General features: G+C 45.1%; 1 protein-coding gene across 1 annotated transcript in view; it reads right to left on the bottom strand.

Moving 5' to 3' along the window:
* Nucleotides 1-5894, bottom strand: part of PAK1IP1 (PAK1 interacting protein 1) — a 35764-nt gene extending 29870 nt beyond the window's left edge. Inside the window, exons 1-2 of the mRNA XM_044293824.1 lie at nucleotides 5770-5894; nucleotides 1363-1525 (exon numbers count right to left, since the gene is read on the bottom strand). Coding sequence (XP_044149759.1) covers nucleotides 1363-1525; nucleotides 5770-5847 — 241 coding nt within the window. The 5' untranslated portion in view covers nucleotides 5848-5894. The remainder of the gene's footprint in view (nucleotides 1-1362; nucleotides 1526-5769) is intronic.
* Between the last annotated feature and the right edge of the window lie 8818 nt (nucleotides 5895-14712).

Below are 14712 nucleotides of genomic sequence, written 5' to 3'. Positions count from 1 at the left end.
TTCAGCTGTCAAGTGCACATGTAACAAGCCAGTGTCCTAGGTACAAATCTGCTGACAGATGCCCTTTAAAACATGGTAGTGTCATGTTTGGCGGCACCTGAAGGTGCTATATATTACTGTCATTTACCTCTGCAAACAACGCTTCCAGCAGGACCAGAAGGTATTACAGTGAACATCTGCAATGAGCCCGTCGCCGATATTCTGTGTCTATAGCTTCATGGAAAATAACTGTTTCCCCGAATAGCACATGTGCCTAACGCTAGGCACCTCTGGTGCAAGAGTTGGGTCAGCTCCTGGATCACTGCGGTGGCCACAGCTCTGAACGTCACTGTCACCAGGAAGTGTGGATTCAGAGCACACACAGTGCAGGAAGAAGACTGTGAGCTTCCACTTCCACACAATGGATCATAAATAAATAAGAACAAGAGCACAACTCCGGGAACTTCCAGGTTCCATTCCTTTTAAGTGGAATTCCCATAAATGGCATTTATAAAGAGTCTGTAAAATACCATGTTGTTAGTAACATTGGCATTAAAGTGGTTGTCTGGTTTTAGGAGGATCCTCCTACAAACAGGTAAGTTCTTACCCGACAGATCCCGTGCCACTACTCTGGTTCTCCCGGCCAAGCTTTAGTTACCTGGCTGCAGAGGTGACAACAGGTGTCTGCTGCAGTCAATCAATGGCCTTGTCGGGTGCACCACTGAGGCCAGTGACTGGCTGCAGGGGTCACATGTTGACGTGGCATCACCGCTGAAGCCGAGTAAATAGAGCCCAGCCGGGAGAACTGGAGCAGCAGCACAGGATTTCTGGCAGATGCCATGGGTTGTCCAATTTCCCTATGAAATCGGATAACCTGTTTAATGATCTATTTTATTCTTTCAGCTAATTATACCCACAGCCTACACTGCTCAGGATAGCCCCCAAAGATGAGGTGCATATTTATATATGCCCAGTGTGTATATGTCCCTACCATTGTTACTGTTCAGTCTGCAGTAATCTGCTGCATGTCCACATGCCCCTCTATCAGTGGCCATGTCTAAGAACGGGAGCACTGTGCCGAAGGCAGAAAATGTCAATTTCACTATACAGACAAGACCATTTTTATGGTTTGTGTAGAAATTCCCCTAAATAAATAATAAAAGAAGCAAAAAAAAAAAAAAAAGTGGAAAAATAAATAAATAAAAAACCTTCAGGCAAGGAGCCAAAAAGCACTCATCTCTATGGGACTGCTGGAGATAGCCTCAGCCCCAAGGAGTGAACGTGTGCATGTGTAACCATCCCTCCGTTCACTCAGGGCTCCCAGCAGTCAGACAGTTATCACAACCCCTGTAAAACACTCCAGTAATGAGGTGGTTAACATACCATTGTGATGTAGTAAGGCACCATGTTCAACCTTCTTCTTCATATCATAGATCTGAATGGTTTCATCTTTGCTTCCGGTGGCGACAAATCTGTTATTAACAGCTACCACGGATAAACAAGCTGTGTGGGCATGATTGGTAAAATCTGTTGTGGCCGTCCATTGCTACATAGAGAGAACGGAGGAAAATGTATTATGATCAATTGGTTAGCGCTGGTGCCATGCAGTACTGGGTTCTAATACAACAAAGGGCAACATGTGCACAGGAATCGGACTGTTAGTCCCAGTAAGGAGAGGGACGATAACCTCTGTGTAATATGTAGGCGCTGTATAAATGATTACCATAAGGGGTAATGTATGTGTGTATATATATTATACACACACACACACACAGATAAACTGTACTATATTACTATACGGCTGCGCTGTGACCAAGTTACACGGCTGCGCTGTGACCACAGAGTGAAAGAGTAGCGCTATGGGCAGACTGTAGTGTAAGTACGTTCTATAGCAGAGACTTATGCTATGACCCAACTAGAGCAGTAACCAATGTGAACACACCGTGGATGTTGAGAATGAATGACCATGGTCATAGGAAGGGATGGAGGGAGGATGAGTGTAGAGGGTTAAGGGAGTGTGGATGAAAGGCTTTAGCGGGCGACTGAGTTCAGTAGGGTGACAGCGGTGGGGAGGAAACTGTTCCTAAACCTGCTGGTTTTAGGCCCCTTGCAGCCGAGCGTGTTCAGATTAGGTCCGGATGCAATGCGTTTTGCACACGCATGATAAAAAACTGACTGTGGTAACCAGACCCGAAACCGGACTTCTTCACTGAAGTTCGGGTTAGGCTACTTTCACACTGGCGTTCGGTGCGGATCCGTCTTGTATCTGCACAGACGGATCCGCACCGATAATGCAAACGCTTGTATCCATTAATAACAGATCTGTTTGCATTACTCATTCCTCAAAAAAGTCTAAGTCAAAACGGATCCGTCCTGAATTACATTGAAAGTCAATGGGGGACGGATCTGTTTTTAATTGCACCATATTGTGTCAATGAAAAACGGATCCATTCCCATTGACTTACATTGTAAGTCAGGACGGATCCGTTTGGCTCTCCTTCGTCAGGCGGACACCAAAATGCTGCAAGCTGCGTTTTAGTGACCGCCTAAAAAACGCAACAGAGACCAAACGCAGCCAAATTTATGCATTCTGAACGGATCCTTATCCGTTCAGAATGCATTGGGATGTTTGGTACCCAGACCCGAACCGCTTCACAGAAATTCAGGTTTGGGTTCAGTATTCTGTAAATGTTATTATTTTCCCTTATAACATGGTTATAAGGGAAAATAATAGCATTCTTTATTACAGAATGCTTAGTATAAGGTCAATTGAGGGTTAAAAAAATTAATAAAAATTAACTTGCCGCCTCCAATTGATCGCGTAGCTGCCGGTCTCCTGTTCTTTCTTCGGGACCTGTCAAGGGACCTATGGTGACGTCACTGAGCTCATCACATGGTGACAATCATGTGATGAGCACCCTGATGTCACCACAGGTCCTTTGACAGGTCCTGAAGAAAGAACAGGAGACCGGCAGCTACGCAATCAATTGGAGGAGGCAAGTTAATTTTTATTTATTTTTTTAACCCTCAACTGACCTTCTACTAAGCATTCTGCTTGTTATAAAGGGACAATAATACAGTAATTACTTTTATCTTAGCAACCATGCGTGAAAATCGCACCGCATCCGAACTTGCTTGCGATTTTCAAGCAGCCCCATTCACTTCTATGAGGCCTGCGTTGCGTAAAAAATGCACAAAATAGAGCTTGCGGCGATTTTCACGCAAAGCACAAGTGACGTGTGAAAATCACCGCTCATGTGCACAGCCCCATAGAAATAAATAGGTCCGGATTCAGTGCGGGTGCAATGTGTTCACCTCACGCATTGCACCCGCGCGAAAATCTCGCCCGTGTGAAAAGGGCCTTAGTCTGAAGGTTCCTGCAGCGCCTTCTTGAAGGAAGTAACTGGAAGAGTTTATTGGCAGGATGAGAGGAGATCGCTACATGTAATAGCAGCAGTCTCCTCCACTAGTGAGGGGGAGCCGTCTGTATGAAAGTAACCTACGGACACGGATGCCAATCTTGTGTGCATCCGTGTTCTTTCACAGACCCATTGACTTGAATGGGTCCGTGAACCGTTGTCAGTCCAAAAAATAGGACAAGTCATATTTTTTTGACGGACAGGATACACGGATCACGGTCTCGGCTGAAAAACTGTGCATTTTTCGATTTTTCCACGGACCCATTGAAAGTCAATGGGTCCGCGAAAAAAAAACCTGAAAGCGGCACAACGGCCACGGATGCACACAACGGTCATGTGCATGAGGCCTAATGGTGATCCAAAAGAGATTTAAAGGAAACCTGTCACCATGATTTTGCGCATAGAGCTGGGGACATGGGCTGCTAGATGGCCGCTAGCACATCTACAATACCCAGTCCCCATAGCTCTGTGTGCTTTTATTGTGTTAAAAAACTGTTTTGAGTGATATGCAAATTACCTGATATGTGTCCTGTAGCCGGAGATGAGTCAAGCGGAAAGGAGCCCAGCACCGCCCCGCGTCCTCCGAATCTCCTCCTTGCCGGATGACGTCACAGAGCTGGAGCGCCGAAATCTCGCGATGTGCGAGCTAGCGCATGCGTAGTTCGTTCCCTGTGCTGATGCCAGTACAGGGAATGAACATGATGCGCCGAAATCTCGCGATGCATGAGCTAGCGCATGCGTAGTTCGTTCCCTGTGCTGATGCCAGTACAGGGAATGAACATGATGCTAGCTCGCGCATCGCGAGATTTCGGCGCTCCAGCTCTGTGACGTCATCCGGCAAGGAGGAGATTCGGAGGACGCGGGGCGGTGCTGGGCTCCTTTCCGCTTGACTCATCTCCGGCTACAGGACACATATCAGGTAATTTGCATATCACTTAAAACTGTTTTTTAACACAATAAAATCGCAGAGAGCTATGGGACCTGGGTACTGCAGATGTGCTAGCGGCCATCTAGCAGCCCATGTCCCCAGCTCTATGCACAAAATCATGGTGACAGGTTTCCTTTAAGGCATTGTAGTGTTGCTAGAAAATCCAGCAGTGTCGGATTTTTTGCGCCTCGCACAGCAATCCCACTCATTTCTATGGGATCACCCTTACTCTGCGATCCTGGCCGCGACAGCAGTCATCGTGTACCCGTACCCTTAACAGGGTTGCCAACCAGAATTTTTCTTTTTTCTGGACAACTTAACCAAAAATCACAGACATCCAACATTTTTTACGGACAAATTGGAAAACCGTAATGAATTATTTAGATTATAAGTAATACACGTCTATAACTCATCATACTGATAACTCATTACCAGCATTTACTGGGAGCTGAAAATCGATGATGATTATCACCAGAATAATCCGGTCAAGTGTCATTCGCCTCAAAAAAAAAAAATCACGGACACGGGGAAAAAAAAGTCACCTTCTTTTACAGACTGTCCAGAAATTTCTGGACGGTTGGCAACCCTGACCATTAGGGCTTATTCAGACGACCGTAGTGTTTTGTGGATGCGCAAAACACAGATGCTGGCACATGTGTGCTCCACAATCTGCGGACCGCGCATGGTCAGTACTATCATAAAAACTGCCTATTTTTGTCCACATTTGCTGACAAGAATAGGAAATGTTCTATCTTTTTTTCCGGGGCCGCAGAACACTGTGTGCTGTCCGCATCTTTTGCGGCCACATTGAAATTAATGTGTCCGCAAAATTGTGGAACAGGTGCGGACGCGTCCATAATTTTCTAGGCAGGGATCCATCAGTATACAGTGGATCACAGCAAAAGCACAGTTCTGTTTTTTACCATGCAAGATGTATGTCGCTGTATGGGCTCATTCACACGACCGTATGAATAAGTTTGCATCCGTTCCACAATTTTGCATGTGCTGTCCGCATCCGATGTTCCATTCCATGGCCCAGCAAAAAAGATAGAGCAAGTCCTATTCTTGGACAAGAATAGGCATTCTCTATCATAGTGCCGGCCAATTGCGCAACGCACACGGACCTGTATCCGTGATTTGCGGATCTGCAATTAGCGGTCGTCTGAATGAGTCCTAAGACACGCATCAGATTTTCTCAGTGTGCGTGCTCTGTGGCAACAGCAAGGTTGTGGGGGCACCCTGAGGTAGGAATACTGCCCAAGGGGGAACAGGAGTGACCCTATAGTGTTAGATGGGCTTTGGGATGCCACATAGGGGGATGTAAGGTCTGCTGTTAGGTACAAGCTCCAGTAACACTGACAACCACATATGGAGCTCACATGCAGCCTGTAACCATGACAGCCAAGCACATTACGGTAAGTACCGAGGACAGAAACTACAAACCTCTCCTCCCGGGGTCACTCGGTAACCAAACAATATCTGCTCGTAGCAGCCGATAACTAACTCGACGTGCTCCTCCATGCTGTGAGGTGGTAACACGTGCAGCCAAAACACAACGCCACTTCCTGCTCGGGGGCCTCGCAGCTTACATCTAGGTGTCTATGGAGAAGCCTGCTCAGAAAGCGGAAAGGACTGTTTACTGCTTGTAGCGTATGCATACAAAATGCTACTGATAACTGCTCGTTTATTGTGTGACTTTTTTTCTTAATCGCATTTTATTATTCAGGCCAGCCACCTATCCGAGGCAGTGCGCCCTACTGAGTCTGTGCCTGAGAGGATAACTGCACATGCGCACTGTAGGGGAGAGGTGGAAATTGAAATACATTTTTATTCACATGCGCTGTAAGGCTCGGTTCAGGAGTGACCAATTAACCCCTTAAGTACCTCTCCCTTTTTTGCATTTTCGTTTTTTTCCTCCCCACTTTCAAATAGAGATACATTTTTTTTTGTACTTTCTGTTCACATGGCCATATGAGGGTGTATTTGTTTGTGGGATAAGTTGTATTTTTTCAATGGCCCCAATTAATTTACCATGTTTTCTATTGGAAAACAGGAATTCAATTATTTGTGGGTTGAAACTGAAAAAAAAAAATGCAATTCCGACAAGCTTTTTTGGGTTCTGATATTACAGCGTTCAATGTGTGATAAAAATGACATGACGTCCTTATTCTGCGGATCAGTAGAATAAGGGCACTTTCACACTAGCGTTATTCTTTTCCGGCATTGAGTTCCATCCTAGGGGCTCAATACCGGAAAAAAAAGCATCAGTTTTATCCTAATGCATTCTGAATAGAGAGCAATCCGTTCAGGATGCATCAGGATGTCTTCAGTTCAGTTGTTTTGCCTTTTAAGGACAGATTCCGGAACACTTGCATTTTTTCCCATTGAAATGCATTAATGCCGGATCCGGCACCTAGTGTTCTGGCAAAACGGATCAGTTTTTGCAGTCTGCACATGCTCAGACCACAAAAAGTTTAAAAAAATAAATAAATGCCGGATCCGTTTTTTTGGATGACACCGGAGACACGGATCGAGCATTTTTAATGCATTTCTCATACGGATCAGGATTCTGATCCATCTGACAAATGCCATCAGTTTGCATACGTTTTGATGGATCCGGCAGGCAGTTCCAGCAACGGAACTGCCTGCCGGAATCCTCTGCCGCAAGTGTGAAAATACCCTTTAGGTCAATTCTAAATTTTTATATTTTTCACTACTTAAAAAAAAAAAAAAATTGTCTTCAAGACTCTGCCTGTCAAATTCAACCTGGAGAGGGTCACTTCCACCACTGCTGCCAATGACTGGCCTTAGAGGTGATGTGTCCCCAAACAGCACACCACTGTTGGGTCACATACTCCTTGGGGACTTTACTGCTGAGGCCAGTCATTGGCTGCTGCGGTGCACATAACTCTGTCCATGCAGAAGTTGTTAAACAGGGACCAGATCTGCAAAGTAGACATCCCAGGAGGTATAGAACCTGAACAAAGTGTCGGCGAACATGTAAGTATAGATCTTCTCATGGGTACTGGTGGTAATGGGGAAGGGGGGAATAAAAAAAATAAAAACCTGGACAACCCCTTTAAGAAGACCAAACAGGGAGACACTATCAGAAGGTGACCCTAGCAAGTAAGACAGACATCAATATTGGAAAAAACAGACAACTCCTTTAACTGCCTCTTGCCATAATCCCTATAATCCCATGCACAGAGACTTAATATGATTGTGTGTACGGCCCATAATCAGTCAAAACAAAGCTACAAGGTGTTTTAGTTCAGTGCGAGATTTCTTTATAAATCCCTCAAAGTATTTTTCGACTTAGCCAAAACCTGAATGATTTTCTTGTTTTGAATGAGATTATCTGAATTCCTAATATCTTAGCGTCGCAGTTGTGCCAGTAGCAGGAATGTTGGGTAAAGCCTCTGTATATTATGGTAACCAAGCAAATAAAATCCATCAGTTTTTATTGTATCAGCCGGACAACCACAAGTGTCAGCTGAAATGTTCTCAGAGTTGAGCGCCTGTGGTGACACCAATGAACTAAGCCACTTGTAGGCATAAGTCAGATCCACGTAGCGGCCAGGAGGACATTTTATGTAGAGTGGTTATCCTGCAGCTTTTACTGACGTCAGATCACGGGGAGGTTTGAGGAGCTGGATGTGAAAGCATTCAGCAAATTATGTATATACAAGTCGTCACCCCGGTGTCTTTGTTGTGCTCGTGTCTAGGAGAGGCACTCTGTATAAAGTTGCAAGGAAAAGACCAGCACTCGCTCTGTTGCAGTTCATCTCTGGTTAATTGCCACGTTATAGTTACATGTGACGCGTTTCGGCTCCAAACATTTAAATAGTCTGCCCGCAATCCATATGTGACGTCATGTTGCCATGGTGACAAATAATACATGTTCGTAATCTCTTGATGTCAGTCCATATTGATTATGCACAGTATATAAACATATAGGGGTATACATTTTAGACGCCGGTCTTAATAAACCCCTAAGCTGGCAGTGGATCCTCCAGAGTTCTGAAGAGGTGCAGGCCTCTTTATAACTTCGGCGGATCCACCACCGCTTCTAAGTGTCAGGCAGCTTCCTTTCTATGGGGTACCTGCTTAATAATCTGAAAACGCAATTGTGATATATTGTGTTTATGTTGATGAAAGTAGTATGGGACTGGAAAGAGTAAATTGCCTGTTCGTATGGTAGATTTATGTTTTGAGAAAATCTATCTTTCATACGTGTAGAGGTTTCTCCCACGTGCAACAGGCCACAGGGACATGTCAATATACAGGGAGTGCAGAATTATTAGGCAAGTTGTATTTTTGAGGATTAATTTTATTATTGAACAACAACCATGTTCTCAATGAACCCAAAAAACTCATTGATATCAAAGCTGAATATTTTTGGAAGTAGTTTTTAGTTTGTTTTTAGTTTTAGCTATTTTAGGGGGATATCTGTGTGTGCAGGTGACTATTACTGTGCATAATTATGAGGCAACTTAACAAAAAACAAATATATACCCATTTCAATTATTTATTTTTTACCAGTGAAACCAATATAACCTCAACATTCACAAATATACATTTCTGACATTTAAAAACAAAACAAAAACAAATCAGTGACCAATATAGCCACCTTTCTTTGCAAGGACACTCAAAAGCCTGCCATCCATGGATTCTGTCAGTGTTTTGAATCTGTTCACCATCAACATTGCGTGCAGCAGCAACCACAGCCTCCCAGACACTGTTCAGAGAGGTGTACTGTTTTCCCTCCTTGTAAATCTCACATTTGATGATGGACCACAGGTTCTCAATGGGGTTCAGATCAGGTGAACAAGGAGGCCATGTCATTAGATTTTCTTCTTTTATACCCTTTCTTGCCAGCCACGTTGTGGAGTACTTGGACGCGTGTGATGGAGCATTGTCCTGCATGAACATCATGTTTTTCTTGAAGGATGCAGACTTCTTCCTGTACCACTGCTTGAAGAAGGTGTCTTCCAGAAACTGGCAGTAGGACTGGGAGTTGAGCTTGACTCCATCCTCAACCCGAAAAGGCCCCACAAGCTCATCTTTGATGATACCAGCCCAAACCAGTACTCCACCTCCACCTTGCTGGCGTCTGAGTCGGACTGGAGCTCTCTGCCCTTTACCAATCCAGCCACGGGCCCATCCATCTGGCCCATCAAGACTCACTCTCATTTCATCAGTCCATAAAACCTTAGAAAAATCAGTCTTGAGATATTTCTTGGCCCAGTCTTGACGTTTCAGCTTGTGTGTCTTGTTCAGTGGTGGTCGTCTTTCAGCCTTTCTTACCTTGGCCATGTCTCTGAGTATTGCACACCTTGTGCTTTTGGGCACTCCAGTGATGTTGCAGCTCTGAAATATGGCCAAACTGGTGGCAAGTGGCATCTTGGCAGCTGCACGCTTGACTTTTCTCAGTTCATGGGCAGTTATTTTGCACCTTGGTTTTTCCACACGCTTCTTGTGACCCTGTTGACTATTTTGAATGAAACGCTTGATTGTTTGATGATCACGCTTCAGAAGCTTTGCAATTTTAAGAGTGCTGCATCCCTCTGCAAGATATCTCACTATTTTTGACTTTTCTGAGCCTGTCAAGTCCTTCTTTTGACCCATTTTGCCAAAGGAAAGGAAGTTGCCTAATAATTATGCACACCTGATATAGGGTGTTGATGTCATTAGACCACACCCCTTCTCATTACAGAGATGCACATCACCTAATATGCTTAATTGGTAGTAGGCTTTCGAGCCTATACAGCTTGGAGAAAGACAACATGCATAAAGAGGATGATGTGGTCAAAATACTCATTTGCCTAATAATTCTGCACTCCCTGTATGGATGACATTGTTGCTATCACCGGTGTAAAAAAAAAAACCCTTCTATCGGGAATTTTTCCCCTGTGCATGGATGTAAAATATTATATTCCCCTCTAATGACCCTGGAGCAATATATATGTCCCAGGCAGGGATAAGTGCCTAGTTTATGGGTAGACAAAACTGTTTCTACTCCTTTTTTATCCCACCGATGTTGGCTCTCACAATTTTATCCCTGATGTTTTCAGACCTTTTATAGCAGATCATAGGGGGGTTTGAAGCTCTTCGACCTTTGGATAGGATTTGTGGAGACCACTGTGCTCTTGATAACTTTCAGTGCAGCAGACATTTTTTTGCACCCTTTTCCAGATCTGTGCCTCCACACAATCCTGTCTCCTACCTCTACAGGCTGTTCTTTCCTCCTGAAAAATTTGCGATCTACACTACTCATGAACAGCGTCATCTTTTGGTTTTATAGTCTCATGACAAGACTATGAATCCAATAGATGGCGCTGTTCATGATTAGTGTAGATCGCAAATTTTCCATGCAAATGGTTTATCAGCTGAAAAACACGGCAGATTCTGCTCATTTGCATTTCTTTCCCATATGCCCATGTTTATGCAAATGAGTTTTTACATGACAAAACTGTATAGAAAGGTTATTATTGAATATTATGTCAGGACAATTAGAAAACTTTTTGTCACCCTAATGATATTGATCTAGGTGCACAAAGCCAAGCCATCAAACAGATGTGAAGCAACTTTGAGGCTTACTGGCTCTCAGTCAGATGAGAGCTGGTTTGGAATGTCTTATAGTGCACAAGGCTGCCATTGTAAGGTATGCTGACTGTTATTTGTCTCATGGATAGATATTTGGCTTCCACATACCTGGCTTTTGGCATATAGCCTTTGTGTGGTTGTCTATTGTTTGTTGTAGATACTGGGAGTCCAAGACGCATCCTGCCATCCTCTTAATACTGTTTCCAAACCATTTTGATGGGGTTTCCATCAATTTCTAACCTTTTTTTGTGAACCAGACACCCTCTCTTCTTCAGAGCAGGGGGTGCCTGGTTTGATGCTGGGGTCTCCCATTGACTTTCATTGTATTAAATTGTACTCGAGCACCCGCAATATTCGGCTGAGCACTGCAATGTGCCGAGCATAGCGGTGCTCGAGCCGAACAGCAGTTTGGCCGAGCAAGCTCGCTCAACACTAAACCTGAGTATAGGTCAATTTCCTACCAATGTGCTGCTGTGAAGTCTGTATAACTCCTTCATATAGCAGCTTGTTGCCAAGCTGCTTCTGAAACAGACTTGACAGCACACTGCTCTATCCTTTGTCTGTCTCCCCTCCCCCTCTCTTCTGTCAGTCTTAGGCCTCTTTCACACGGATGAGATTTCCGTGCGGTTGCAATGCATGAGGTGAATGCATTGCACCCACACTGAATCCGGACCCATTCATTTCTATGGGGCTGTGCACATGAGCGGTGGTTTACATGCATCACTTGTGTGGTGCGTGAAAATCGCAGCATGCTCTATTTAGTGCGTTATTCACGCAACGCAGGCCCTATAGAAGTGAATGGGGCTGCGTGAAAATCGCAAGCATCCGCAAGCAAGTGTGATTTTCACGCATGGTTGCGAGGAGATGATCGGGATGGGGACCCGATCATTATTATTTTCCCTTATAACATGGTTATAAGGAAAAATAATAGCATTCTTATTACAGAATGCTTAGTAAAATAGGGCTGAAGGGGTTAAAAAAATTAAAATAAAATTTAACTCACCTCATCCACCTGTTCGCGCAGCCCGGCTTCTCTTCTGTCTTCTTCTTTGCTGTGCAGGAGGAAAAGGACCTGTGGTGATGTCACAGCGCTCATCACATGGTCCATCACATGATACATTGCACAGTAAAACATACATTTTTGCAGATGACACTAAACTATGTAAAGTAATTGACACGGAAGAGGACAGTATACTGCTACAGATGGATCTGGATAGATTGGAGGCTTGGGCAGAGAAGTGGCAGATGAGGTTTAACACTAACAAATGTAAGGTTATGCACATGGGAAGGAATAATGTCACCAGTACATACTAAGTGTGCATTCACATGACCGTATGTATTTTGCAGTCCGCAAAATGCAGATCCGCAAAACATACGGATGACATCTGTGCGACGTGTTGCATCTTTTTTTTTTGCAGATACATTATAAAAATGTATATTCTTGTCTGCAAAATGGACAGTAATAGGACATGATCTATCTTTTTTGTGGGACTGCGGAACTAACATATGGATGCAGACAGCACACGGTGTACTGTTTAGATTTTTTGCATTCAATCAAGGGTCAGTACAGAGATCTATCCCATCATCTATTTATCCCCAGGACTGTGACTGTGACGAGGGGACATCCTCTGCGTCTGGAGGAAAGAAGGTTTGTACACAAACATAGAAGAGGATTCTTTACGGTAAGAGCAGTGAGACTATGGAACTCTCTGCCTGAGGAGGTGGTGATGGGGAGTACAATAAAGGAATTCAAGAGGGGCCTGGATGTATTTCTGGAGCGTAATAATATTACAGGCTATAGCTACTAGAGAGGGGTCGTTGATCCAGGGAGTTATCTGATTGCCTGATTGGAGTCGGGAAGGAATGTTTTCCCTTAAAATGAGGAAAATTGGCTTCTACCTCACAGGTTTTTTTTCCCTTTCTCTGGACCAACAGGCTGAACTGGATGGAAGGATGTCTTTTTTCAGCCTTACGAACAGGGCTGGCGTAAGCACCTGGCACACCCGGCAAGTGATGGGGCCCACTGTTCCTGGGGGGGGGGGGCCCACTGCGCAGTGGTGTGCCTAGGGCGGGTGGGCTCGGTCTATCCCAGGTGCCAGCTGGGGATGCCAGGGGGGTGCCAGGCCATCTTCAATAATGAGTGCTTCCATCAATACATATGGAAGTGCTCATTGCTGGAGCGCAGGGGAGCCGGCGGAACTTTCATTCACTAATCACAGCTCATCTCCCTGCGCTCCTTCTCTTCTTCAGGCCCAGCCCAACGGTGATGTCATGGTATGTGTCTCACTGCTGCGTCGGGCTGGAGGAGAGAAGGAAAGCAGGGAGATGAGCTGCGGTTAGTGAATGAAAAGACCACCTGCTCCCCTGCGCTCCAGCAATGATAGTTATGTGAGGGGGCTATTGCGGGGTCATTATACTGTGTAGGGGGCCACTCGGGGGTCATTATACTATAGGGGGGCACTGGGGGGTCATTATACTGTATAGGCGGCACTTGTGGTCATTATACTGTATTGAGGGCACTTGGGATCATTATACTGTATGGAGGGCACTTGGGGTCATTATACTGTATGGAGGCACTGGGGGGTCATTATACTATAGGGGGGCACTGGGGGTCATAATACTGTATGGAGGGCATTCGGGGTCATTATACTGTATGGGGGCACTGGGGGATCTTTATAACATATGGGGGCACTGGGGATAATTATACTGTATGGGGGGACACTGGGGGTCATTATACTGTGTGGGAGCCTCAGGGGGACATGTAAATGTAAAAGTATGTTTTTTTTTTTTTTTTTTATCGGTGGCAGGGGGTTGGGGGTGCCAGAGAAAGGATCCGCCCCAGGAGCCAAATACTCTAGGCATGCCACTGCGTCTCCTCACTCCAAAATTCAAAAAATGTATAGCTGCACTGCGGTTGCTCACCCCGTCCCCCCACACATCACAAACTGTCTGGCAGCCGCCCAGGCAAACTATCGGCGGTCCTGGGCACTTTAAACTATCAGCGCAGTCTGCACAGAGAGCATCACATACAGTCTGTATGTTACAGACTGTACTAGCTGTGCACAGGGCAGTGATTGCAATGCTGGCACCTATCGCTGCATCATTACGTTTCTGTCGGCTTTCAGCCAATAGTAGCTGGCATCTCTGTTTTCTGTAATGAAGCCACAGGAAAGCCCAACCAGGCTGAGTGCCAGTGCGGAGTGTGAGCAGCCAGTCAGAGGAGGCATCATAAGCATAAAGTGGGGCAGTGTGTCTGTGGGGCAAAGTGCCTCCAGCTCTGCAGTATATAACAAGTAATATATTGTAATTTTAGGAAAGGGTGGGGAGGGATTTGGCCCCCCATATGTTGTTACTAGTGATGATCGAGCATCTCCATGCTCGGCACATGGCGGTATTCGGCTGAATACCGCATGTGCTCGAGCTCAATGCTTGAGTCTCCGCTCCGCACGTTTGTTGGTTTCTATGCAGCCAATAAATGTGCAGGTAAGTACTGCCACTCACTGTAATGCCGTAGCCATGTTGGTTACTGGCATTACAGTGATTGGCTGGCCGTAACGCGTGTAGCAGCCGATGACGCATGTTCGGCTCATTCTTAGTCAGGGAGAGCTGTGCTGAGGACGGGACAGACAGTGTAGGGAGTGATTTAAGAATATTTTTACCATCAAAACTTTTCAGAGATCCAAAAGTCCTTTTAAGGATTATTGTGTGTGGCAGCAATATCTATTTTTAGCGCAACCTGCGCTAAATACGGTACAATAGTTAGGCCGCTGCAGACAGTCT

This window comes from Bufo gargarizans, chromosome 5, assembly GCF_014858855.1.
Source record: "Bufo gargarizans isolate SCDJY-AF-19 chromosome 5, ASM1485885v1, whole genome shotgun sequence".
NCBI lineage: Eukaryota > Metazoa > Chordata > Amphibia > Anura > Bufonidae > Bufo > Bufo gargarizans.
The sequence above is the reverse complement of the archived record's forward strand: the minus strand, read 5'-3'. Positions and strand labels throughout refer to the sequence as shown.